Raw genomic sequence first — 22,871 nt, 5'->3', positions numbered from 1 at the left:
GGGGGTTTCTGTAAAATAATGGATCGTGATTATTGAACACGATCCAATTCAGGGGTCTTTCTGCAAATATTTGTTAAGCACACAGGCACACAACCATCCGCCCTCCGGCTCGTCTTCTCCCGCGGGCCGCCGCGCCGCCGCTGCGGAGCAAGCCAAGAGATGCAAGCCGCAGCGGCCGTCCGGAGGGGCGCTGCGGCGTGGACGGCGTCGGCGTTCCACTCCTCCGCCGCCGTGCTCTCCAAATCCACGGTAATCCCCACTCGGACCCGAACCCTCCCGCGCTCTCGCCCCAACAATCCTGCACGATTTGCCTCTTCCTTCAGACGTGCCTGCAGTTCAGCACGCCTTCGCTGCAATTTCTGCTTGCAATTCCTTCCCACTAATGTGTGTGCAGTTCGCTTCCTGACAACTAATTTGCTTGGTATCCATGGCTCGGTCATGCTAACTTGTGCAGTTTTGCTCATGAGCCGGTTGTGGGTGGTAATCTTCCTTTTGCGCTGTGAATTTGTACGCTGTCATGCTCCGAGTTGCAGTACCATGCGCGTTTTACACTTTTCGTTGGAATTTCTAATTCAAAGTAGAATAAAAACCACACATTTCTTCGTGTACAAAATCGTGTTGTTCATCCATTTACATGAGCCATTGAAACCCAAAACTATAAACATTGCTGCTGAACAACTTGTTGAGCACAATAGCATCTGTGTTTCTTCAATCATTTTGAATCTAACATTTATTTTGGGCAGCCTCATATCCGGTTCGCTGTTCATGAAAAGCGCAGGGATGCAAAGAGTGCCCTTAAAAACATTCTGCTCAATGGCAGCCCGTATCAGGTAAAATTCTGCTCAAGAGCCGCACTTTTCATCCCGTTTTCAATGTGTTATCCTGGTAGAAGTGAACTGTTCGGATTCCTCTGACTCTAGTTGTACCAGATGTGTGTTGGCGCTGATGGGTAAAACAGATGTGCCTTGACAGTTCACTTTATACTATACATGGAAAATATTATTTTTAATTTCTTAAGATGCATACTCCCCTGTGAAAAACGATTACTTCAATGTTCCCTACAGGAAAGCAGTAACAAACAAATGAGAAAGCAGAAAGGTAGTGGCAAACCAAATGTCCAGCGTTCTTATCCAGGAAAAAATCCATATGGCAAAAATAAGCGTAAGTTCTTTCAAGTCATTTCCCGTGAACTGCTTTTGGATTGAACTGCTTGTGTACTCTTTGACAATTCTGTGTTTTTAATTAACTAGGGTACCTGACTGATGGAGCGAATATTTAAATATACAAATTACAAACACAGAATGAAAACATTGCCATGAGTCTTACATTGGCTTCTTATGACTTTTGAAAACATTTTGCAAGTCACATTGGCATTAGTACACCCGGCTGATCATTCCTACCATCGTCACTGTGTAACTGCTTTATTGTTAATAAGTTCTCATTTCACCATCTAGCGTTACCTCCAAATTATTTTCTTTATATTTTGATGACAAGAATTATGTTTAACATAGGTGGGCAGAACTGGAAAAGCTTTGATGATGATGAATGCACAGATACACCATATGGTACCTTTGGTGGTAAGAAATCTTTTACATGGTACTGGCCTGGGGAGAATGATGAGCTTGGTAGTTCTCCTAGTGGTTTTCAGTGGAGGGATGAATCTCAGTCTGCCAAATCAAGGAAAAGGTTCTTGAATGAAAGTGATGTCGATGAGGAAGAGGAGTCAGTCCATGATGATCTGCGAAGCTATAGGATCTCTCTCGGATTGCCACTTTTAGGCCCATTAAAACTGGAACATATTAAGGCTGCGTGAGTCATCTGAACATTTCTTACAGCACAACATCGCATTTGCAGGGCTTCAATGTTACAAGGTTGCTAATTGATTATTTTTCTCAACATGGTGCCTCTGCAGTTTTCGCGCATCTGCTCTCAAGTGGCACCCAGACAAGCATCAAGGACCTTCACAGGTTAGTGCCATAGTATGTTAAAAAAATCACATGTGTCTCTTTCAATAACTTTGTGATACGTACTGGACCTTCTGGTAACTGGCGCTGAAGCTTACTGGGCATTTCAATAGCTACCAGTTGTCCAGTTCTTACGTCCACAGAAGTGTACACCATTGAATTCTGATCATGTTTTGCATGTAATCATCTTTAAGGAACTGTTTGTCATGCATAACCCAATTGAAATGCACAGTGTGCTGGACACATTGTATTGAGTTGAAATTGTGGATTGAACAGTAAAAATAGCCAAAAATAATAATTACTTGGTTCTCTTTTGTTGATCTATTGAGCTATAACGAAAGGTGTGGTCTGAACACATCTGTATTCTCCAGGCTGAAGCAGAGGAAAAATTCAGACGCTGTGTGGAAGCATACAACGTATTGACGTGTGCCTTCAAGTCAAGTGGCTAACTACCTTGGGGAGTGCAAGGAAACTTTTTCATGATATTTTGAGAACTTCTAATGATGTGTGGAGTTATTGTAGTTTCAGGACACAACGAAACTACTAGAAGAAATTGAAGTGAGTTTTGGCTTATTGTTGATAACGAAGTATAGAGAATAATCTGTATTGAAAACATAGATTGGGTCAGTCCTGCCAAATCAATTGAGGGGAAGCAAATTACTGCCGCTGTAACAGTACTGTTCCACAGAGAGCTTGCTGTAGAAATGCTTTGTTTGACCTAAAAGAGGGCAGGAGCTACTGTTGATGTAAAATCTAAGAAGTTTTAGGGGTGGCTGAGTCACATGAATCCATATCAGGCTTTCCTCCCTGGTTGTAAAGCTCTCCAGTTGGTTGAATATTCAGTATCTTCACTACATTATTGTTTAACTGGAGTCTTGACAAAAGGGCGTTTGTCACTGGCATTTGGCATGGCTGCAACCAAATGCATATTGTGTCAGAGTGAGTTGGTATCTCCAATGCAAAAGCTACTAGAAGTTCGAACTTTCACGGATGCTCACAGCGCTTTCAGATACATACAAGGCTATAGGTAGCAGAAGCATAGTCCAAGTAATTTATAGAACTATCAGCTTACAGGTCCAACTAATCAAGCCAAGCAAGTTTGAAAACTCATCTCAAACCAGGTGATACAACACAGCACATGAAGCCACAGCGTACAAGGGGGTCCTATTCCAGAGAAGACTCATGGTCTGAACTCTGAAGAAAATAGACATAGTATGCAACAAATCTGCAACACATTTCTAGAGAAATGAACCAGACACGACTAGATGACAGTGAAGCGGCACTTGAGAATCTTAGAAGCACTTCCTATGAACAATTGCTGGGCCAGACTCGTCATACTCATCCTTCGATATCCACATCTGGTACATCAATGCCACAATATAACAGAATTCAGCTACTGTTTTTAATTTCACCTTGATAAGTTATAAGAAGTAAAGTTCAATAACTGCAATCGAACAATAGGTACCTGTTGGAAAGTGCTGAGTGAGGCTAGGATCGACCCTCCGATCCAGACACTGTACTTCCGCTCAGGTGGCGCAACAACCTTAATCTTCATGCTGCTCGGAGCAAGGGCAGTGATCTCCTTGCTCATACGATCAGCAATGCCTGGGAACATGGTTGAACCTCCACTGAGCACAATGTTGCCATACAGGTCCTTCCTGATATCCACATCGCACTTCATGATTGAATTGTAGGTCGTCTCATGGATTCCAGCAGCCTCCATACCAATCATGGATGGCTGGAAGAGGACCTCAGGGCACCTGAATCTCTCTGCACCAATGGTGATTACTTGACCATCAGGTAGCTCATAGCTTTTTTCAACTGAGGAGCTGTTCTTGGCAGTTTCCAACTCTTGTTCGTAGTCAAGGGCAATATATGCAAGCTTCTCCTTAATGTCCCTTACAATTTCTCGCTCAGCAGAGGTTGTGAAGGAGTAACCCCTCTCAGTGAGAATTTTCATGAGGGAGTCCGTGAGGTCACGACCAGCCAGATCCAAACGAAGAATGGCATGAGGAAGTGCATATCCTTCATAAATGGGCACAGTGTGGCTAACACCGTCACCAGAGTCAAGAACAATTCCTGCACATAGAAAAAAACAGAATATTCAACCACACATTGTGTAACCAAATAGTTCAAATTTATGTTACCTCTTAATTTCTTAGCTATAGGTACTAGTATTTATTTTTGCCTGAATTCATATCAACTTCATAGATAGTATGTGGTAATCACACAGTATATGATGTCCCTGAATTATGTCAGCTCACAAACATGAATAGATGACAAAGATATCCAGCAGCTGTAATTATGCAACTTTGGCAATAACTTCAAACAGTTACTGGAGGACAACATAACAGAACCATAAAGATATCACTGGGAGAATAGCATAATGGAACCATAAAGATAGCACCAAAAGGAAGCAGAACATACCAGTAGTACGTCCACTGGCATAGAGGGAGAGCACAGCTTGAATTGCAACGTACATGGCTGGAACATTGAAAGTCTCGAACATAATCTGGGTCATCTTCTCCCTGTTAGCTTTGGGGTTTAAAGGAGCTTCAGTGAGCAGCACAGGATGCTCCTCTGGTGCAACACGAAGCTCATTGTAGAAAGTGTGATGCCAGATTTTCTCCATGTCATCCCAGTTGCTTACAATGCCATGCTCAATCGGGTACTTCAGTGTGAGAATACCTCTCTTGGACTGTGCCTCATCACCAACATATGCATCCTTCTGTCCCATCCCTACCATGACACCAGTGTGGCGAGGACGGCCAACAATGCTAGGGAAAACAGCCCTTGGTGCATCATCTCCAGCAAAACCAGCCTACAAGATACACATAATTAGTGGGATATGCATGAGACCAAAAGTGTAACAGTTAAGAGGAGGAGCACTGACCTTAACCATTCCAGTCCCATTGTCGCAGACAAGAGGCTGGATGTCCTCACCATCAGCCATTTCTACAGAATAGCTGCAAGTGGCATATGAAGAGAATCGATTAGTGATGAAATGTTTCCTTAGTTCAATATGTGATATAAAGGAGCAGACATGCAAACACATTCTAATTGAAAGCATTAACTCAATGCGTACAAGAAAAAATGTAAGAAAAACAAAAGCAATTTATGTAATTCCCATGACACTGATTATGTTATATAGTTCCTAAACAATAATTTCTGACCCATAAAATCTGAATTGCACAGCAAAATATCCCACTCTGTCAATATGTGGCAGTATACTTCCCAACAGAAAAACTAACTGTTTCCTGGAATCCTACCAAGTACAAGACCTTTTGCTACACAAAATTCCATAAACGTTACTGGCATCCCAGTTCAAGCATCCAGTATTCTCAAGCTTGTGTTGTGTGTCACCAACTACTAAATATTAAAATTGCATAAGAGAACTCACAAAAGTACATAGATGAGCATTCAGTACTTCCTTATAGCAAGTGTTTCGTTGTTCCGTGTCATTTTTCTAAAGGGATTGCTAAGAAACCCTCAAGATCTCATGATTAGAGTTTACACACTCCAAATAATAGTCAATAGCATCCTCATGCTCAGAAAATTAGTAACAGAAAACCGCGCACTGGAGTCCCAAGTAACTGCAACCGATTGCGTCTCGCTAAGGAACAAGAAGCCACCTCTGAGCTATTACGCTCCAAAGATTTGTTACAAGCACATTAAAACCGAACCGAACCTTACGGGGATTACAATCTAGGAGCATCATAGAGCATGTATTCCTTGCTCCCAAGGAGGAAATGAACCACAGAAAGACACAATTTTTGGCCCGATCTTCGCCCAGGATACTCAGATCCGGGCTCGCAAGGTCGCAAGACCAAGCCTTGGACTGAAAGGGGAGCAAGATCTAGTAGCTACAAGAACAAGAAAGCAGCGTCGTAGAGCGCCGGAGAGTGAGGGAGAGAGCGCTCGCTTACTGTAAAGTGCTTCCGCGGCGGCAGAACGATGGGATCGGGTGAGATCGTCGGAGGAGAGGACGAGGACGAGAAGGGGGCTGGCCGGTGCTCCTGTGCTGCTGCCCCGCTCTGTCCTGTCCTAAGTTGTGTCCGGTGGTGCGCAACAGCCAGCAGCGAGATGAGGAAGCTCAGGAAAAAGGGGAAAACGTTTTTTTTACTTTTTTTCAAAGTCTTTTCCCGCACTAGACACAACGCTGCTGGCCCAGCCCGGCCTCACCTGTAGGCTTTCATATGCATCAATCGCGGCCCATCAACCAAACCACATTAAGAAACCTCTTTTTTAAGGGAAAAATTACCACGATAGTCTAGCACCATCTAGGAGTAGTTTTATAAACTGGAAAAATTAGGTCCTCTAGTTGGTCTCAAAGGTCTATCTAGAAATGATGCAAATATGGTTTAACCTCAAAAATTCATAACTAATTTATTTTAAATTAAAAAATTGAAATCAGTAACCATTTTTTAATAATAAATGTAAACTATATGTGGTTGATCTATTTGAATCTCGTTTGTTTCTATTACTTGTTTTATTGCTTGTAGTCATGCATGTTATTTCATTTAATTTGTTCTTTTATGCTCTACATTTATGTCGGTCGGATGATTAGTTAAAATCATGATATTTTTGAGGGGGTGTTTAAAACCTATTACGTAATCATGCAATCAACATAAAGTACAGTGTTAGGCATGCAGTGCTAAATAGGATTTGTATATGGTCGAGCATGGCATCTACGAGGTTGATGTCGTCTTCTAGATCTTCTATGCACTCATAGCCCGCTGGATCCTCTTGTTCGGGTTTGATACAATGCAAAACGATAATTTAAATAACTAAATAATGGTCATGACTACGAGCAATAAAACAACTGTTGCGCAAAAAAAAGTTTCACATGACTCTAAAATAGATACAATACATTTTTTAGGAAAAATTTTGATACTAGTTTTATTTTTTTCTGAATTGAAGTAAATTATTTATGAAGTTTTATGACTACGACGGAGCGCTTTGCTCTAAGCTTGGATTGGCCTCTGGCTATTGCCATCTTGTACAGGTGGACATGCCTATATGTCCATAATACTGCCATGCTTACTGTTTCATGCTATGGAGACATCGTTTGTATGTATGTAAACCTGCCTGCGTGCCAACTTGAGCTATGTTCTTGCATTGGACCATGAAACAGGGCTAGCACCTTCGCTCTTCTCTTGGCATTTTCTTGGTAACGGGATCCTCGCATGGATCGGATACATGCGCGCACAGCATGGGCATTATCAAATTGTTGTGCCCTTATCTAACTAGCTACACAAACTAAACTAAGCAAGCAAGCAAGCAGTATATAACCAACCAGCTGGCACCTAATAATACAAGCTCTCTTTACGACCGTCAGATCATATATGATTCCGACATAGTCGATGTGATCAAGAAAATGGCACTTCCTGTGCAAGTGTGATGTGTCATCAAATCGCGATTATATTTTCCTTAGAAAAACAGCAATTTTCATGGAAAGTTGGTAAGCTCATCGGCCAACAACCAAAGCTACTCTATTGTAAAAACTAGTATTGTTGAACCGATAGGGATACATGCATGCCGTCATCAAATACTTGCCATGTCTCATGTGAACTCAAACAGCGCCCATTCAATCAGGGGCGGATCTAGGGCCCGGCAACCCTGGGCACCGGCCCGGGCTCCTGCGCTGTCGCTGCATGAGGCTAGCAATTCAATTCATAGTCGCAACCTTTTTGGTGAAGTGGTAAAAGAACTATCCCTAGTAGTTTGGTCTAGACTTCATTGGATTGTTGGGTCCGCCAATGTTGAGTGGTAGGACAAGGGATATCGGCAGCACTCAAATTAAAGTCGGGCGTGCTACATGTTTCATCCGAATCTTGTGCCCTTCGGACCACTTTAATACATGCTGCAGTTTCTTGTAGTGTTTATATCTAAATTTATATGCACATCCACTCCTGCTACTAGTCTCTATACGACTCTACCGTCCACTTTATAAGGAGAATACTGCTGTGAAAAAAAGTCTTTAAGAAATTTGACCTTATTTCTTTTACAATACATTGTCAACTGGAATAAAATTAACATCATATTACAAAAATTTGAGGCACTAATCTAGTGATTAAACTTTGGCGTGATAATCATGTATATAATTTGACTATCGATTGGTCAAAAATTTACAAACTTTGACTTGTTTCTTATCAAAATACATCTTACAAAATGAAGGGAGGACTATGTATGTAGTATGGCTAAACCTTGATAATTGAGTAGCTATCATATCACTACATTAATTTGGTTAGATATCATATCATTACATTAATTGTGATTGTATAAGTATAGTACTACTACCTCGCTATCATATCAAAGAATTGATTGTGTCATTGTGCACTCAATATGTCGGCAAGTCCATTAATTTGAATTCTAGCAAATTGAATGGCCCATTGTGATATTACAACGTTTAGGAAAGGAAACCAATTAGAAGCATAGTAGTGCATGGTAATACAGAACTACTCCTAGAAAAGTTAGAAGGGAAAATAATGTTATTTTGCATCCTTGTAGCCTTAGTCGTCAATGCTTGCAAACATTCGCCTTCTGGTACGAGGAGACAAATGTGCTGCACGGGTACAATTCATTACAGGCTCCAAGAAGAGAAGTAGGGAGTATTTCGAAAGCCCCTCTTCAGATGATCTATGTGGTACAATAGGCAAAATTGCTTCTACATCAAGTTTGAGAAGCATGGAGTATAGTACACCAAGTTGGTAAAAGTTTACTGTGGTTTGCTCTGCATTTCCAACCTAGAATCCAGTAATCTGTAAAGCTGTTCCCCAACTTGATCTTCTTAAAAGCAACACCATATAAGCTTGCTAATTAATTCTTTATTAATCGTCCTATTTCAACAAAATGATCCAACCACCAACTCATGCTACTTGTACATCTGTACATGTCAACGCATTTTTTTATTTTTCCCTTTCTACAGACGCTGCTAGATCTTATTATCAGACTAACATAAATAATACTAGTACAAGTGTGCAACAGTTTCTTCAGAAACAAAAGAAGCATATGTGCGTGTCTGTCAGTCAGAGAGCACAGGAGAAGAACAAGACCATATTCATTCAGATCTGACCAACAGTAATCAAACCCGTAATCTAGTGCCATCAGAGGAATAAAAATGCATTACAGGAACAACATTAAGAAAAATTAACTACTAGACCCAAGACCAGCTGGCTATTTCTGAGTAGAAGGCAGCAGATACGGTCAAGTAACAGCCTTAGAAAACAAGTAAGCACAGTGAAGAGTCCAAAGCAAGAGCACAAGATGGGCGTGGCCATGGCCATGTGAGGGAGATGAGTGCAGACATTACCGCCGGGTGAGCCGGAGTGCCCAAAAAGAGAAAGAAAGCAGAAGGGTGAGGTGAGTAATGGAGGAGGCGTAGAGAGAGAAAGAGCTGAGACGGAAAGAACAAACAGGGGGAGCCCATCCCTCGTGATCAACAGCACAGAAGCTGAGAAAGTGGGGGGGAAAGAGGGGAGCTGGCGCATTGACTCCAGCTTCCGGCGCAGGCCAGCCGGCGACCTTCCCGCTTCCGGCGGCGCTCGAGCCGGCAGCCGGATGGATCCCATCTTGGAGGGAGTGCCGCAGGAGCAGGAGAGATTTCTAGGGCGCATGGAGAGTTGATGCTTCGTTCCCCCTGGAGCTCTGGTAAGCGAACCTTAGCATTCTTGCGTAAAATTTGATTCTTTCCGCGGTTTGAGGTTTGCCCTGGTCAGTTGGCCCCGGTAAGGCCGGAGAGGGGGCTCCTTTGTGCATTTCTGAACGAATCTAGTGTTTCTGTGGGTCGTATCTCCTGATAGAAGAATCGAGTCTAGATTTTTCCGCGTTTGTAGTGCCTGCGGTTTTGGCGTTTATTTCTTGGCAATTCGAGTAGGTAGTCTGCAGCCACCCCTGATACCGATTTGGGTTGGTAATGTTGGAGGGAAGTTGCCTAGACGCTGTTCGAGTCTGCATTTCTCTGTCTCCACGGCTGATGATTTTAACTCTGATGGCAATGTACTGCTAAGATAGTCGACTAGTGGTGTTGATTTACTTGTCAGTAAACGATGCCAGCAAAATTGCTCACACAGACAAACAATGGGATATCCACGGTTGGAATATCGCCACATCCCCATTGGTGAGGCTGTTGCTGGTGTGCAGATTATTATTACCTTGGGGGAAATAAAAGGTTGTGATGGAGAATTTCAAGTTTCCAGCTTTAATTCTTTGTTTTCATACATTGTGGGTTCACTCAATTTTTTATATAAAGAGTGTGGAACCTAGTTGTCTGATGCTAGTTAATGCCTGCATACAAGGAGTCAACTTCAGTTAAATATCAGAGGAGCTATTGTCATAATGATATAAAATTTAACAGACATTTCCCATTTTTGGTGAACCCTTCCATCATGGCTCTGGGGCAGGGCTTCAAATTCTGGTTTTGCAAATATATTGATCAACAGGCAGTTTTTGGTTTATGGCCAATACCTATTGGTTTTGGTTTTGCAAATAAATTCATTTGTTCATGATGGTTTTGGTTTCTCCAATTTAAATGGAATCGCTGGCACCATCAGATTATCCAATTTAAATGTAGATTTGAATGTGACCCACCATGGTACGATCTGGCAGTGAATGGAGTGAACCTGGTGAATGTCTACCAAGAATCATTGCTCATCAATTCTAAATCAATCTTTCAATTTATATTTAGTTGCTTTGGATTTGTGCTCTTAGTGTTTGCCAAGAGAACTGGTCATTCTTCTTTCCATCTAGTAGCATTTAGTACCATACCCCCTAATCTGCACATGCATGTAACCTTGCTTCCTTTTTCCTCTTGCATAAAGTTTCATCTGTTCTCCAATTTGCTATTCTAAAATGTTTTTTATGCCTTCTTGTTAAATATGTGCAGGTATTTGGAATGCCCACATTGTTTGAACGTGTACCTCTATCATAAATATAGTACTCCTGTGACAGTAATGATTTTGTGTGTGCTGATACTGTTCTCCTAGCTTTATGGTCGTATTGTGATCAGATGCAAAAACATGCTCATGAAGGGGCCATCTTCAGATGTTCTCAGAGCAAGCATTTCTAGTGCCCCAAGTACATCTAGCCATGGTTCTGGGCAAGATGAATGTGATTCTTTAGGGGATGTGTATGTATGGGGTGAAGTTATCTGTGATAATTCCGTACGAACTGGTTCTGATACTGTAATAAGATCAACTGGCAGGAGTGACATCCTACTGCCAAAGCCATTGGAGTCCAGTTTAGTTCTAGATGTGTATCATGTAGATTGTGGGGTCAAGCATGCTGCACTGGCCACGAAAAATGGTGAGGTTTTTACATGGGGTGAAGATTCTGGAGGTCGCCTTGGGCATGGAACGCGGGAAGATTCTGTCCACCCTCGTCTGGTCGAGTCTTTGACAGTTTCAAATGTAGATTTTGTTGCCTGTGGGGAATTTCATACTTGTGCTGTTACAACAACGGGTGAGCTTTATACATGGGGAGATGGAACTCACAATGTCGGACTTCTTGGACACGGCAATGATGTAGGACACTGGATACCTAAGAGGATTTCTGGAGCATTGGAAAGTCTTCAAGTTGCTTATGTTTCCTGTGGAACCTGGCATACAGCCTTGATTACATCCATGGGTCAATTATTTACCTTTGGGGACGGTTCATTTGGTGTATTAGGGCATGGAGATCTGAAAAGCATTTCTTACCCCAGGGAGGTAGAGTCATTATCAGGGTTGAAAACAATTGCAGTGGCATGTGGTGTATGGCACACTGCAGCTATTGTGGAGGTTATTGTCACTCGGTCCAGTTCAAGTGTGAAGCTATCTGCTGGAAAGCTGTTCACGTGGGGAGATGGTGACAAGCATCGACTTGGTCATGGTGACAAAGAAGCTCGACTTAAGCCAACTTGCGTGGCTACCCTTATTGATCATGATTTTTACAGGGTAGCATGTGGTCACAGTCTTACTATAGCCTTGACAACTTCTGGACAAGTCTTAAGCATGGGTAATGCTGTATATGGTCAGCTCGGAAATCCTCATTCAGATGGAAGGATTCCATGTTTAGTTGAAGACAAGATTGCGGGTGAACATGTTCTCCAAATTGCTTGTGGCTCCTACCACGTTGCGGTTTTGACAAGCAGGAGTGAAGTTTTTACATGGGGAAAGGGGGCTAATGGAAGGTTGGGCCATGGAGATATAGAGGATCGGAAGGTACCTACACTGGTTGAAGCCTTGAAAGATAGAGCTGTTAGGTACATAGCATGTGGTGCAAACTTCACTGCTGCTATTTGCCAACATAAATGGGTTTCTGGAGCTGACCAATCACAATGCTCCTCATGTCGACAGCCATTTGGGTTTACTCGAAAGAGGCGTAACTGCTACAACTGTGGACTTGTCCATTGTAATTCCTGCACCTCACGGAAGGCTTTGAGAGCAGCATTGGCTCCTAATTCTGGGAAACCTTACCGTGTCTGTGATTCATGTTTCTTGAAGTTGAATAATGCCTCAGATCCTAATTCAGCTAACAGGAGGAAAGACCCTGTTCCCTACCAACCTGGTGAAAGCAATGGCGATACTAAAGTAGCTAAAGCTACTCTACCCAGTAATATGGATATGATTAGAAGTTTGGATATCAAGGCAGGACGGCAAGGGAAGAAAACTGATGGATTGTCATTTCTCCGTAATCCTCAAGTTAGTTCGCTCCTGCAGCTGAGTGATATTGCTTTGTCTGGTGGCTTAGACATGAACAGATCAGCTCCGAGGGCAGTACGTATACCGGCAACTCGGTCAGTAACTACTTCAAGGGCTGTTTCCCCTTTCTCTCGCAAGCCCAGTCCACCACGTTCTACCACACCAGTTCCAACTGCCCATGGTATTTCTCTCTCAAAAAGTGCTACTGATAATATCGTTAAAGCAAATGAGCTCTTAAATCAGGAAGTTGAGAGGCTGCGTGCACAGGTTTGTATTCTTCAGTATTCAGTAGAACCTTGCTTTTCATGTTTAAATTATGTAGCAACAATTACTAATTTTACCCATTTAGGTTGATAACTTGAGAAATCAGTGCGAGCTTCAAGACCTTGAGCTGCAAAAATCAGCCAAGAAAGTACAAGAGGCTATGACACTGGTGGCAGAGGAATCTGCAAAATCCAAAGCTGCAAAAGAAGTTATAAAATCTTTAACCGCTCAGGTAATCTTCAATCTCTTAGTTCTCATGGTTTGTGTGATGTTTTACTGAGTCAAGTAACAAAATACTCAACTTGTGAAGTTTTTCATTGTTTGGAATCACTTTCTAGATAACACATTGCTTTTTTATTTCTGGCAAAAACATTGTCAGATGTGTGATTTGATAGGCATATTATTTTAATCGGAAATAAATGTTAAAACCTTATTGTTGTGTACCTTTTTCTCTTGACTTGTCTAGCTGAAGGACATGGCTGAGAGATTACCACCAGATCACTGCGCCTATAATGTCAATGAGACAAAGCAAGCACATATTCCAAATGGCATTGAGTCACATGTTGCTAGCTACTCTAGCATAAATGGAATTCACCCCCCACGGAATGAGTTGCTCAATGCTTCAATTGCTCATAGTCCAAACTCTGGACGGTCATCACATTCCAATGGAATCTCAGGGCAACATAAATTACTGGGAAATGTCAGTGAAAATAGTGATTGCAGCACTCACAGCCTAAGAATTACCAGTCCTCATGATTCAGAGCTTCCTAGTCGAAGAGCGCGCAGCAGCAGTGATGAGACTCTGACAGCAGGTAGTAGAATGGATGATAATTTGAGCATGGATGCTAGGTCCCTTCAAAATGGTGAGGATAGCTACAAGCCTCGAGGTACAATATCATTACCCAGCAACCAAGTTCAGGCTGAATGGATCGAACAGTACGAACCTGGTGTGTACATAACACTCACAACCCTCCGTGATGGGACTCGGGATCTAAAGCGGGTCCGCTTCAGGTGATTTACACACTATTTTATCCTTGTGTTGCTGAATTACTCCCTTGTTTAGTTCTATTTTCATACACACCTTACAAAACACAGATGTTTCCATTGTCTTAATTGCTTTATTATTAATTAGTAGTCGTAGCCAAACAGGAATGAAAGTGTTCTTTAAATTCTGGAACACGAAAGGTTCCACACTGCAGTTTCTTCAAAAAAAAAAAAGGTTCCACACTGCACACTTTTAGAGAATGAAGGCGCATTATTAGTCTCTAATTGAGCAGGAGAACCAGCACTTTTAACATACGGTGTACTAGCAGCAAATAGCACACTATGTAGCTATCCTGGGCGCTGTATTGATTGACAAGCCAGTATCTCTTTGGAAATTCTCACTTATTTTAAATTCTTGTCAACTTCCAAACTTTACCTTTTGCAGTCGAAGACGATTTGGTGAGCACCAGGCAGAAAATTGGTGGAACGAGAACCGTGAAAAGGTGTACGAGCGATACAACGTGAAGAGCTCTGAGCGTGTGTCATCAGCAGCCTCCACCCGGTCTGCATATTGACTCGAGGATGACCTGTGTCATCATGGAGGTTGTTTCCACTGAAGAAAACTGCAAGGCTCCAGCTTCACTTCACCCTCAGCATATTATATGGAACAAGACACTGATAGAATGGTGGTCAACTTTTGTTTTTCTTTTTGAGGGTAACTTTAGTATTGAATCACCCAAGGTTGTACTCCCTCCGTTCCGAATTATAGGTTGTTTTGGTTTTTCTAGATACATAACTTTTGTTATGCACCTAGATATACATCTATGTCTAGATACATAGAAAAATGATGCACCTAGAAATGCTAAAATGACCTATAATTTGGAACGGCGGAAGTATATGTCATCAGTCTGTTTTGGCGCAATGTACATAGACGATGAAACGAGTACAACAGGTCAGGTTTTGGAGCGGAGGTATGCCGTGATCATTTGAATAAATTATTTTGTTTATGATTTTAGACTAAATATAAATATTCAGGTCATTCTAATTTAGTATACAAAGTGTAGATTTGACTTGTTTCAGCGTCAGTGTACATTGCTTTAGTTAGATGGCCTCATCTGTTTTTGTTTCGAGACCGAGGGAGTAATAGTTTGTTGTATTATAATTTTTTATTTATTTATAAAAACAACCACCATAATACTGGTGGTTATTTTGAATGGACCTGGCCTGAAAATAGCTGTGAGTTGCCAATCCCTGAGCCGCCAACTGTCCCCGGCCAACCTCCGGCGCTGGCAGCGCTTACGCTGGCCGATCGTGTTCGTCGCCGGTCTCCCGCCGGCAGCGCCTCCACCATTGGAATAATCCAATCCCTGTCCGATTACAGGTTGCTTCATCCGGCCACCAGGAGAAGCCAGAGCTGGAATTATTAGGCTTACAATTTTATCTATTGGGATGATGGGAGACCCATGTCATCCGATGCTTATTTCAACAGAAGAGGAGAAGCCATCTACAAGTTGCTGCCTTATTGCTTCCTTCGCCTCTTCCTCAACCGGGAACCTCCATCTGTTCCGTGACAGAGACTGAGCGTCGTCCATGGCATCACACTTATCGCATGGCTTTTGATCAAGCAAGCAGATCCTCTTCTCATCCACTGCAAAGCCTATGGTATGTAGTAGGGGCTCAAGCGGTGGTGCTTCAAGTCAGGTGATGCTTGATCCCACGACACGTTGACCTTCTTAGCCCGTCCACACTTCTGCCTCTTTAGCATGGATGCCGAGATAGCTTCATGAAACAGAATATGGTTAGGACTCCATCGAACCATTCATCAAGCTTCTTATGGTATCCTAAATATAGTGATGATAAGTAGCAGAACTTTTTGTGGTAGAGTGCGTGGCTTTTGAAGCAATGATTATTTTAGAAGGAACTTGATCAAAATGACAGAAGATTAATGTACCATAAGACAGAAGCTCTCCGTGACATTGGCAACAGCAAGGCCGATGGACTGCAGGTAAGGTTCCGTCAGGTAGAAGCTGAGCCCCAGGTGGTTGATGGTTCGGTCGTTGGTGGGAGACGACGGCAGCAGCAGGTATGAGCTGACCAGCGCTCCCCCTTTTTCCTGCCACGAGGCAAGAAGTGCGCCACGTGTATGAGCAGGCGAGAGAGCGAGCGGGGGAGGAGCGCCATCGCCTGGAGAGCGTGCTAGATTGGATCGCTGTATGCAGATCGAGGCGTTCGAGGATGTCAAGCAGGATGTGATCAGGGAGCGCGCTGATCCTATCTTCATCCTGGTTCTGCTAAACAATCCATTGACAAGTATTGACATCAGAATACAATTGTGGCATCATTAGAGAGAGAGAGAGAGAGAGAGTTCTGCACGAGGCTTGGGGACTGATGGATTCAGCTCTGACATCGGTGTATGCTTTTACAGAAACCAAAGTTTTAGTTTCAATAGCAAACAACTATGTTGGCAATCGAAGGGGAAACTAAGACAGGGGAGCAACAACAGGGAAAGGAAGAGGGATTTAGGCTAATCACGGGGATTTTATGGCGAATTTCATAACATTAATTACCATAATACATCAGCATTTTTGATAATGTGGCACTAATTTAATAAGGGAAGAGAAGGAACCAGTTTCATCCCCACGACGCTCTGCTAACTCGTTTCCAAGATGTTGGAAATGGCATGAAACGACGACTGTGACCGCCATTATTTCATGGGGGATCCCGTCATTTCATGGGGGATCCCGTGCGCCAATAGATCAACCAGCATTTAATTACACTGGTTAGCTTTGGAAACAGTAAAATGAAACTCTCCATTGAGGTACAGTGTTTCATTCATCCTCCAAGCTGACGTGGCATAATCCCCCAAGCTGACGTGGCATTATTGGAAATAGGGATATAAAACCCCCACTGTGATTAGTCTTACAGGCACAGATTGCGTGATCGCAGATGTGTGGGAGTGGGCACGGGAATCAATCAGATCATCCAGTCGAGACGAATCGGAGGGGCAATCTATCATCGTCATCGATCGCCCTTCTTCTCTGCTAGGTTGCCGTGCATAACCAGTGTTAGTAAACCTGAGCCAGCAGGGTATGTAGGCATGCGCATGGGTTCAGATTGTAGCTTAGCTGCGACCACGGAGGAGGAACTGAACCAACCTGGTCGGCGAGGCACCGCAGCCTGTGGCCGGGGAAGGTTTGAGATCTGCCAAGAATAACTAACTCTACTTCGCGGGGTTCTGTTCGTGTTCACTTTCACTTTGAACTTCGTTTCGAATTGTCAACGAATCCGTAACTCTATCTGCTTAACAAGACTAGAAAGAATGCGTGTCACGTTGTTAAAAGAACATCCATGTCGCTACTCATTCTATATTTTTCCTCTACAGCAACTCATGGCTAAAACTGATACTACCATGAGCCCATGAGGAGCTTGGCACCTCATTGAAAAAAATTGTTGGAACTAAATCTCTACAAGAAACCAATTGTCGATACAAACCAAATCCATGTCATCCATGATCAGTTCTATGGACGAGGGTGAGAATCCATGGACGATCTGCGCCCTTACAAGATTCTTCTCCTCCTCGCTCCACGCAGATCTCATTGGAGCTCCAGCCCGCTCTCTCACTCGGTCGCAGCGTTCGCACTCGTCCTTGCAACGCAGACGAATCCTTTTCAGGTTCACAGCTCGTCCCATGACAAGCCTCGTGTAGCTTATCAGTGTCTGTTCCGGCTGGAAACCTTGGATCTCCACATAGTTAAGGCTGTGGTGCTTGAAATCCCGCGCTTCACGGAGCAGGTTGGTCTTCTCAGCAATGCACTGAAGCCTGTTCAGCCCACATATGTGCCGTGATATCTGCAAGGTTTAGCCAGTGATGAACTCAGACGTGCAATAAGCGTAGACAGCACATATTAGCTGAGCGCAACGAGATTGAGTGGTTTGCCATGACAGCAGGCATTTGCGATAGTCAGGTTTTTCATTCCACATGAAACTGTTTAGGCATAATCGGACCATGCCGTAGAATATCTAAAACAGGGATAAGTGCAAAAATAGCTAATGTTCATCTTAGCAATCAAAGAGGCGAAAGCATTACCTTGGCATACAAGCTGTTGAGGAAAGGTGCGGCTTCTAGATACAACAAAGTCCACTTAAGGTCACAGCCAGGAAAAATCTCTTGTAAATGTAACTCCTTTAGATTACTGAATATAGGAGCAAGGAATTTAGCATCCTCCAGTTGAATCCAAACCTGCATCAATCAAAGAAACAAAAATGAGTTGAATCCAAACCTGCATCAATCAAAGAAACAAAAAGGACAAGGATGTTTCAGTTGATGAGCATGATAATGAGGCTCTTGTATGCATATAGGCACTTGTGTGTACCATACCATCTCGCCCTTGAAATCGAGATCAAGAACTGAAATGCTTGTGGTGTTAGCTAGCCAGTTACTGAGTGCGAAGGGTTCCTGATAAGACAGGAGAGCGGACGCGAAACGTATGTGGTGAAGCCAGGGAACATGGCCAAACCGCAGCGGCGGGTCGTCGTCGCCCAGCCAGGTCTCAACGACGAGCCGCGCCAACCGTGGGACGCAGACCAACTCGATCCCCGAGAAAAAGCACCCGACAATCCTCAGGGTCACGAGCCGCGAGCTCGGCGCGTCGATCCTGAGCACGAGCCTCTCGGCGACGGTCGTCGGCTGGCCACAGTACTTGAGGCAGAGCTCGCGGAGCCTCGCGCAGGTGCTCAGGATGTCCCGGACCTCGGGGTCGGCGAGCTTCAGGCTGCGCAGGGTGAGGCCCGTGAGGCAGCCGAACGCGCTGGGGCAAGCGGCCAGGAAGGACGCGAAGCGCCGGCCGTAGAGCGCCGCGTGCTCTTCGATGCACCTGCTGCGCCTCGGTTCCGTCCACAGCGTGAGGTCGACGGCGGATGGCTCGGAGCGGCCGCTCCCGGCGGCGGCCGTAGCGACGGCGTGGCCGATGGAGCGCAGGCAGGACAGGTCCGCGCAGAGGAAGAAGGCGAGGCGGAGGAGCCTGACGGCGCGCTCGCTGGTTGGGGCCAGCAGCCTCATGGTTGCTTCGGTGTAGGACGCCATCCAGCCCCGCACGCCGCGGTCGAAGGAGCGCCTCCTGAACTCGGCGATGTCGATGTCGAGGTGCGAGAGCAGGAGAGGGAGGCGCCTCCATCGCCGGGACAGGGTGCTCGTGCGGACGGCGGAGTGCAGAGGCAGGCGTTCCAAGATGTCTAGCAGGATGTCATCAGGGAGTGCGCTCAGCCTGTCTTCTTCCTCTTCTTCTTCTTCTTCGTTGTCGTTGACGTCCACTTGGATTTCCTAGGCATTATATTTCAACGACATGACACTCGATCGACAAGGTTTGGGCGTACAAGAAATTGGAGAAGAGAGGGGAAGGGAACTCACATTGTAACTGTGGTGGATAGCCGCCACAAGTGGCCAACGATTTGAGATCGATTGAATCCCCCCCCCCCCCCCCCCATGGCTTCCAATCCGATCGAATTCCTGCATACCGATCGTCGAATCTATATGAAAGGACGGACGGGCTGGGGAGGCTCAGTATTTGAATCGGACTATGCAGGGAAACAACTCGATTGACAGACGGAAACGAAGGTCTGATGATCTGATCCGATCAATCATGCATCCAGCCATGACTGAACCTGGGACCGGATCTGCAATTGAACTGCCAAGCAGGCCAGCACAAGAGACTTCTTTTTTTAGATTAAGGAACAACATGGAATGCAATCAACGAATATTAGCCTGCCTTTCTTCCTCGTACGCATCACTGACGCGTACACCACATGTATGTAACGGCTAGCATATAGTGTGTGTGCATCAAACTCTGTCAGCTGGGACGAGAGTCAGCTATCTCTCAACTCTGGTATATGCATGGGGTCATGGCAAACTACGGTAGCTAGGTGAGGCAAAATTGCTTAGCATCCTGACATGCAACTTACTCATTTAGGCACTTTTTTGGTCGTGCACCTGTCCAAGGCACACCAAATCAGCCTCTGGGTTCTAGTCATGTTCTTTCCTGACGTGCAACGTGCCATCCGGTACATATCATCGTCTTCATCACTAATCTCCGGTAGCTGCTCAGCCTCTTTGAGCTTTTCTTCATGACCCATCACACGGCCATCTGACTGCTGCTGCTGTATGTAATCGACCAAACATTGCAGAGAGTCAGCGGAGTCATAAATCTGAAATGAGGATGGTAACTGGCATCAAATAGAAAATAATTTGATGGCCACATCAGGCCAGGTCTAGTTCAAGCCTAGCAATGCAACCTTATTGAAACAACATTCATTCGAGCAGACAGGACCCAGTAAATCGGATACCCACAAAATCAACTACAGGGTCATGCGATACGTTGGCATAATTGCATTATGTGGTGAGGCAAACAAATTCACATATATGGCTAAACTCGAAGAACCAGCTAATAAACATACAAGGATGGAACAAGAGTTTAGGAGAAGACACGACATGCCTCGTCTGCCTTGGATGATTCAGTAGTGTCTTCTGCATCCTTATGCCCAATTCCGATCCCTGCAAGATAATGGTACTTATCACACTTTGGGAAAGTGAGGAATTCAATAAAGGCAATCAGGATTTCAAATGTATAATTGCAGTTTGTTACCTTCATCATTACCATTTTCCTTTTCAGAATTCCAGAGCGCGAGTCTGTCCCTCAAAAGACCCATGAAATCTTTGGTATGCATGCTTGCAGCCTTTGAGTCTCCGCCAACTGATTCGAGCTCTGATTCAGCATCACCAAGAGCTTGTTTTGCAATTTGGTAAGCCCTAACATCCAGTTACGACAATTCAACCACCAATCCAGGTGTGATTTCATAGCTACATGTGAAAAATCGCATAATTGTATACCTCTCAGGTGAGCGCAGGAGATGGTAAAAGAAACCAGAAACATTTAGAACCAGAGCCAACCGAATGGGATTTGTTGGACATAGGTTTCCCGTTGCTACTTCCCTTGCAAGCTTTGAACACATGTGCAATAGAAGGTCAACACATCAAACCTATGGAACAAACAGGTAAGCATCTGGGAAACATATTGCTTACATTGTAAGCTTTCAATGATTGTTCGGATACTTCGAGCCTTTCAGCCCTATTCTTCAACTCAGCAAAAGTCCCATAGCGGTTCCTCTTCCTAAAACCAAGAGCAGCATCCTTCACCTTAGCAAGAGTCCTGTAGCAGTTCCCCTTCCTAAAACCAAGAGCAGAATCATATCAAACAATGGGACCCCGAGTTGAAAAAAAAAGGCATTGTACAATAATTGACATAAGGGCAATGGGGTATACATTTGGTGGTAGAAGACCAAGTTGTCAGCAGAACTTGAGGATACTGGGAGAAGTTGTTTGTCAATGATGTTGACCACAAGGTAGCAGGCTTCTTCTATCTCAGCCTCGACCTTGAGGCGGAATTCCATAGCTGCCTTCTCGGCTTTGAGGTTACCCTTCTTCCTCTCCTGGAGCTGAAAGGAAGCAAGGATACGCCTTGCCTTGCACTTCTCATCAATGACATAGTGGTAGGCCCTAGAGAAGAGGCCCCTCTCCAAAAGTGTGAGCTCTGTACCCAACCTCGCGACACAACTCATGGCCTGCAACATGTCTGTGTAAATGGAACAGGATCATCAGGAGCTGGAAGAAACTGGCAGCTCATAGCTAAATGGTGATGGTTACAGTAATGCAAAACGTATATTGTAAGGGAAGTAGAGAAAGCCAAGCAAACAAATAAGCAATTGGCTCAGGAACTCACGTAATAACTCTAACCGCAGCAGAAGTAGAATGATCTATATAAAGTGAAGCAATGCAGAGGAGTGGTCAGTGGACACGCCACAATGCAGCAGGCCGAAACCAATTTATCAATGCATTGAACAGGTACCAGTGACAAATTAACCAGGCAAAAAGTACAGGAAAAAAAATCTGGCTAGCAATATGCTGGCGGGTAAGAGATCCAATCCGCGCTTCCTAATTAAATAGCACCGTGGATAGAGAAGATGGTGACACCAACAATCAAGGAATGGGAATATACCGGTGGATTCGCATAAAGAGAACACGTGAAATGTAACACAGTTCAATCCCAATAACGGAAACGTGCAGCAGAAATCAAATCAGCACGCAGCAATCTTCAGCGGAGTGGCAATCAAAAGGGAAGGTGGCGAGCCTCAGAACCTGGACGCATGGGCCATGGCCCATGATATCGCTGAGCGCAGCAGCGAGTCAATGTGGGTGTGTGATGCAAGCAATTCCAGAGAACGGAATGAAACCATCAACACAAATTAAAGTTGTCGGCCCGCAAATTGAAATGGGAGCAATACAAAATCGCGCTGCGACGTTGGCTGGCACTGGCAGAAGCATCCCTGATGAAACGAAACGAGATGAATCCGCAGTGGCATGAAACGCGGCCAACTCGATCGAAGCAGACCAAAACAAAACCCCACACTGAACCATGCGCACCGGCATGCTATCGGGGCTCTGCTGGAGTTGCAAGTCACATCGCAGATTAGCCCCAATCGGAGCAGAACGAAACGCAACCAATTCACCAATTCGGTTGGGAGCGGGCCAAAACAAAAATCAGCGCAACGCAAGGCCGACACGCCTGCTGCAGCACCGAGAAGGAAGGAAGGGAGCACGAAGGAGCACGAAGGAGACCGCAGCATCCGTCAAGCTGCCTCCGCCGCGCGCGAGACCCCGCAACGAGCAAGCAAAGCCGCGAGCAGGGAGAAAGGCAGGCGGAGGCTAGGGAGGGAGGGAGGGAGGGTGGTTACCGTCGTAGCGCTGCGCCTCCTCGGAGAGCTCGGCGGTGTAGATGAGTTCCTCGCGCGACGGCGAGGCGGGCGCCGCCATGCTCGTGGCTGGCGATCCCTCCCGCGCGCGCGACTCCGCCGTGGAGAGCCCGTGCGTGAGCGAGACCCGCCTCGCTGCCGACTCGCCCACCCCAGTCAGGCAGGCAGTCACTGCTGT

The 22,871-nt window shown here is 44.7% G+C and overlaps 5 protein-coding genes across 7 annotated transcripts; 2 read left to right on the top strand and 3 right to left on the bottom strand.

The window, feature by feature from the left end:
• The first annotated feature begins 82 nt into the window (after window positions 1-82).
• LOC112886199 lies at window positions 83-2,831 on the top strand. Its single transcript, XM_025952012.1, has 6 exons — window positions 83-249; window positions 744-830; window positions 1,065-1,161; window positions 1,512-1,809; window positions 1,913-1,967; window positions 2,336-2,831. The coding sequence occupies exons 1-6, from the start codon at window positions 160-162 to the stop codon at window positions 2,411-2,413; spliced, it is 705 nt and encodes a 234-aa protein (XP_025807797.1). The 5' UTR covers window positions 83-159; the 3' UTR covers window positions 2,414-2,831.
• Window positions 2,832-2,990: 159 nt separating this feature from the next.
• LOC112886197 (actin-97) lies at window positions 2,991-6,048 on the bottom strand. The gene is made up of 5 exons (XM_025952010.1): window positions 5,891-6,048; window positions 4,858-4,930; window positions 4,392-4,785; window positions 3,430-4,043; window positions 2,991-3,322 (listed from the first exon to the last, which is right to left on the bottom strand). The coding sequence occupies exons 2-5, from the start codon at window positions 4,915-4,917 to the stop codon at window positions 3,257-3,259; spliced, it is 1,134 nt and encodes a 377-aa protein (XP_025807795.1). The 5' UTR covers window positions 4,918-4,930; window positions 5,891-6,048; the 3' UTR covers window positions 2,991-3,256.
• Window positions 6,049-9,091: 3,043 nt separating this feature from the next.
• Window positions 9,092-15,048, top strand: LOC112888129 (PH, RCC1 and FYVE domains-containing protein 1-like). Its single transcript, XM_025954483.1, has 5 exons — window positions 9,092-9,614; window positions 10,849-12,910; window positions 12,993-13,139; window positions 13,374-13,918; window positions 14,337-15,048. Exons 2-5 carry the CDS (start codon window positions 10,982-10,984, stop codon window positions 14,464-14,466), a joined length of 2,751 nt encoding a protein of 916 aa, XP_025810268.1. The 5' UTR covers window positions 9,092-9,614; window positions 10,849-10,981; the 3' UTR covers window positions 14,467-15,048.
• A 2,154-nt stretch (window positions 15,049-17,202) lies between these two features.
• Window positions 17,203-19,403, bottom strand: LOC112884573. The gene is made up of 4 exons (XM_025949986.1): window positions 19,299-19,403; window positions 18,270-19,211; window positions 17,979-18,131; window positions 17,203-17,740 (listed from the first exon to the last, which is right to left on the bottom strand). Exons 1-4 carry the CDS (start codon window positions 19,401-19,403, stop codon window positions 17,348-17,350), a joined length of 1,593 nt encoding a protein of 530 aa, XP_025805771.1. The 3' UTR covers window positions 17,203-17,347.
• LOC112887382 (14-3-3 protein 7-like) lies at window positions 19,368-22,862 on the bottom strand. 3 transcript variants are annotated; one of them, XM_025953531.1, is made up of 8 exons: window positions 22,676-22,862; window positions 21,207-21,516; window positions 20,967-21,111; window positions 20,775-20,884; window positions 20,530-20,693; window positions 20,380-20,438; window positions 19,850-20,044; window positions 19,368-19,397 (listed from the first exon to the last, which is right to left on the bottom strand). In XM_025953531.1, the coding sequence occupies exons 1-7, from the start codon at window positions 22,752-22,754 to the stop codon at window positions 19,850-19,852; spliced, it is 1,062 nt and encodes a 353-aa protein (XP_025809316.1). In that variant the 5' UTR covers window positions 22,755-22,862; the 3' UTR covers window positions 19,368-19,397. The 3 variants fall into 3 exon arrangements, with proteins under 3 accessions (XP_025809316.1, XP_025809317.1, XP_025809319.1); XM_025953532.1 differs by lacking the exon at window positions 19,368-19,397 and having other exon boundaries at window positions 19,642-20,041; XM_025953534.1 differs by lacking the exon at window positions 19,368-19,397 and having other exon boundaries at window positions 19,642-20,044; window positions 20,542-20,693.
• Between the last annotated feature and the right edge of the window lie 9 nt (window positions 22,863-22,871).

Source organism: Panicum hallii, chromosome 3 (assembly GCF_002211085.1).
Source record: "Panicum hallii strain FIL2 chromosome 3, PHallii_v3.1, whole genome shotgun sequence".
Classification (NCBI taxonomy): domain Eukaryota; kingdom Viridiplantae; phylum Streptophyta; class Magnoliopsida; order Poales; family Poaceae; genus Panicum; species Panicum hallii.
Note: the sequence above shows the minus strand (reverse complement) of the source record. Positions and strands in the feature narration are given on the sequence as shown.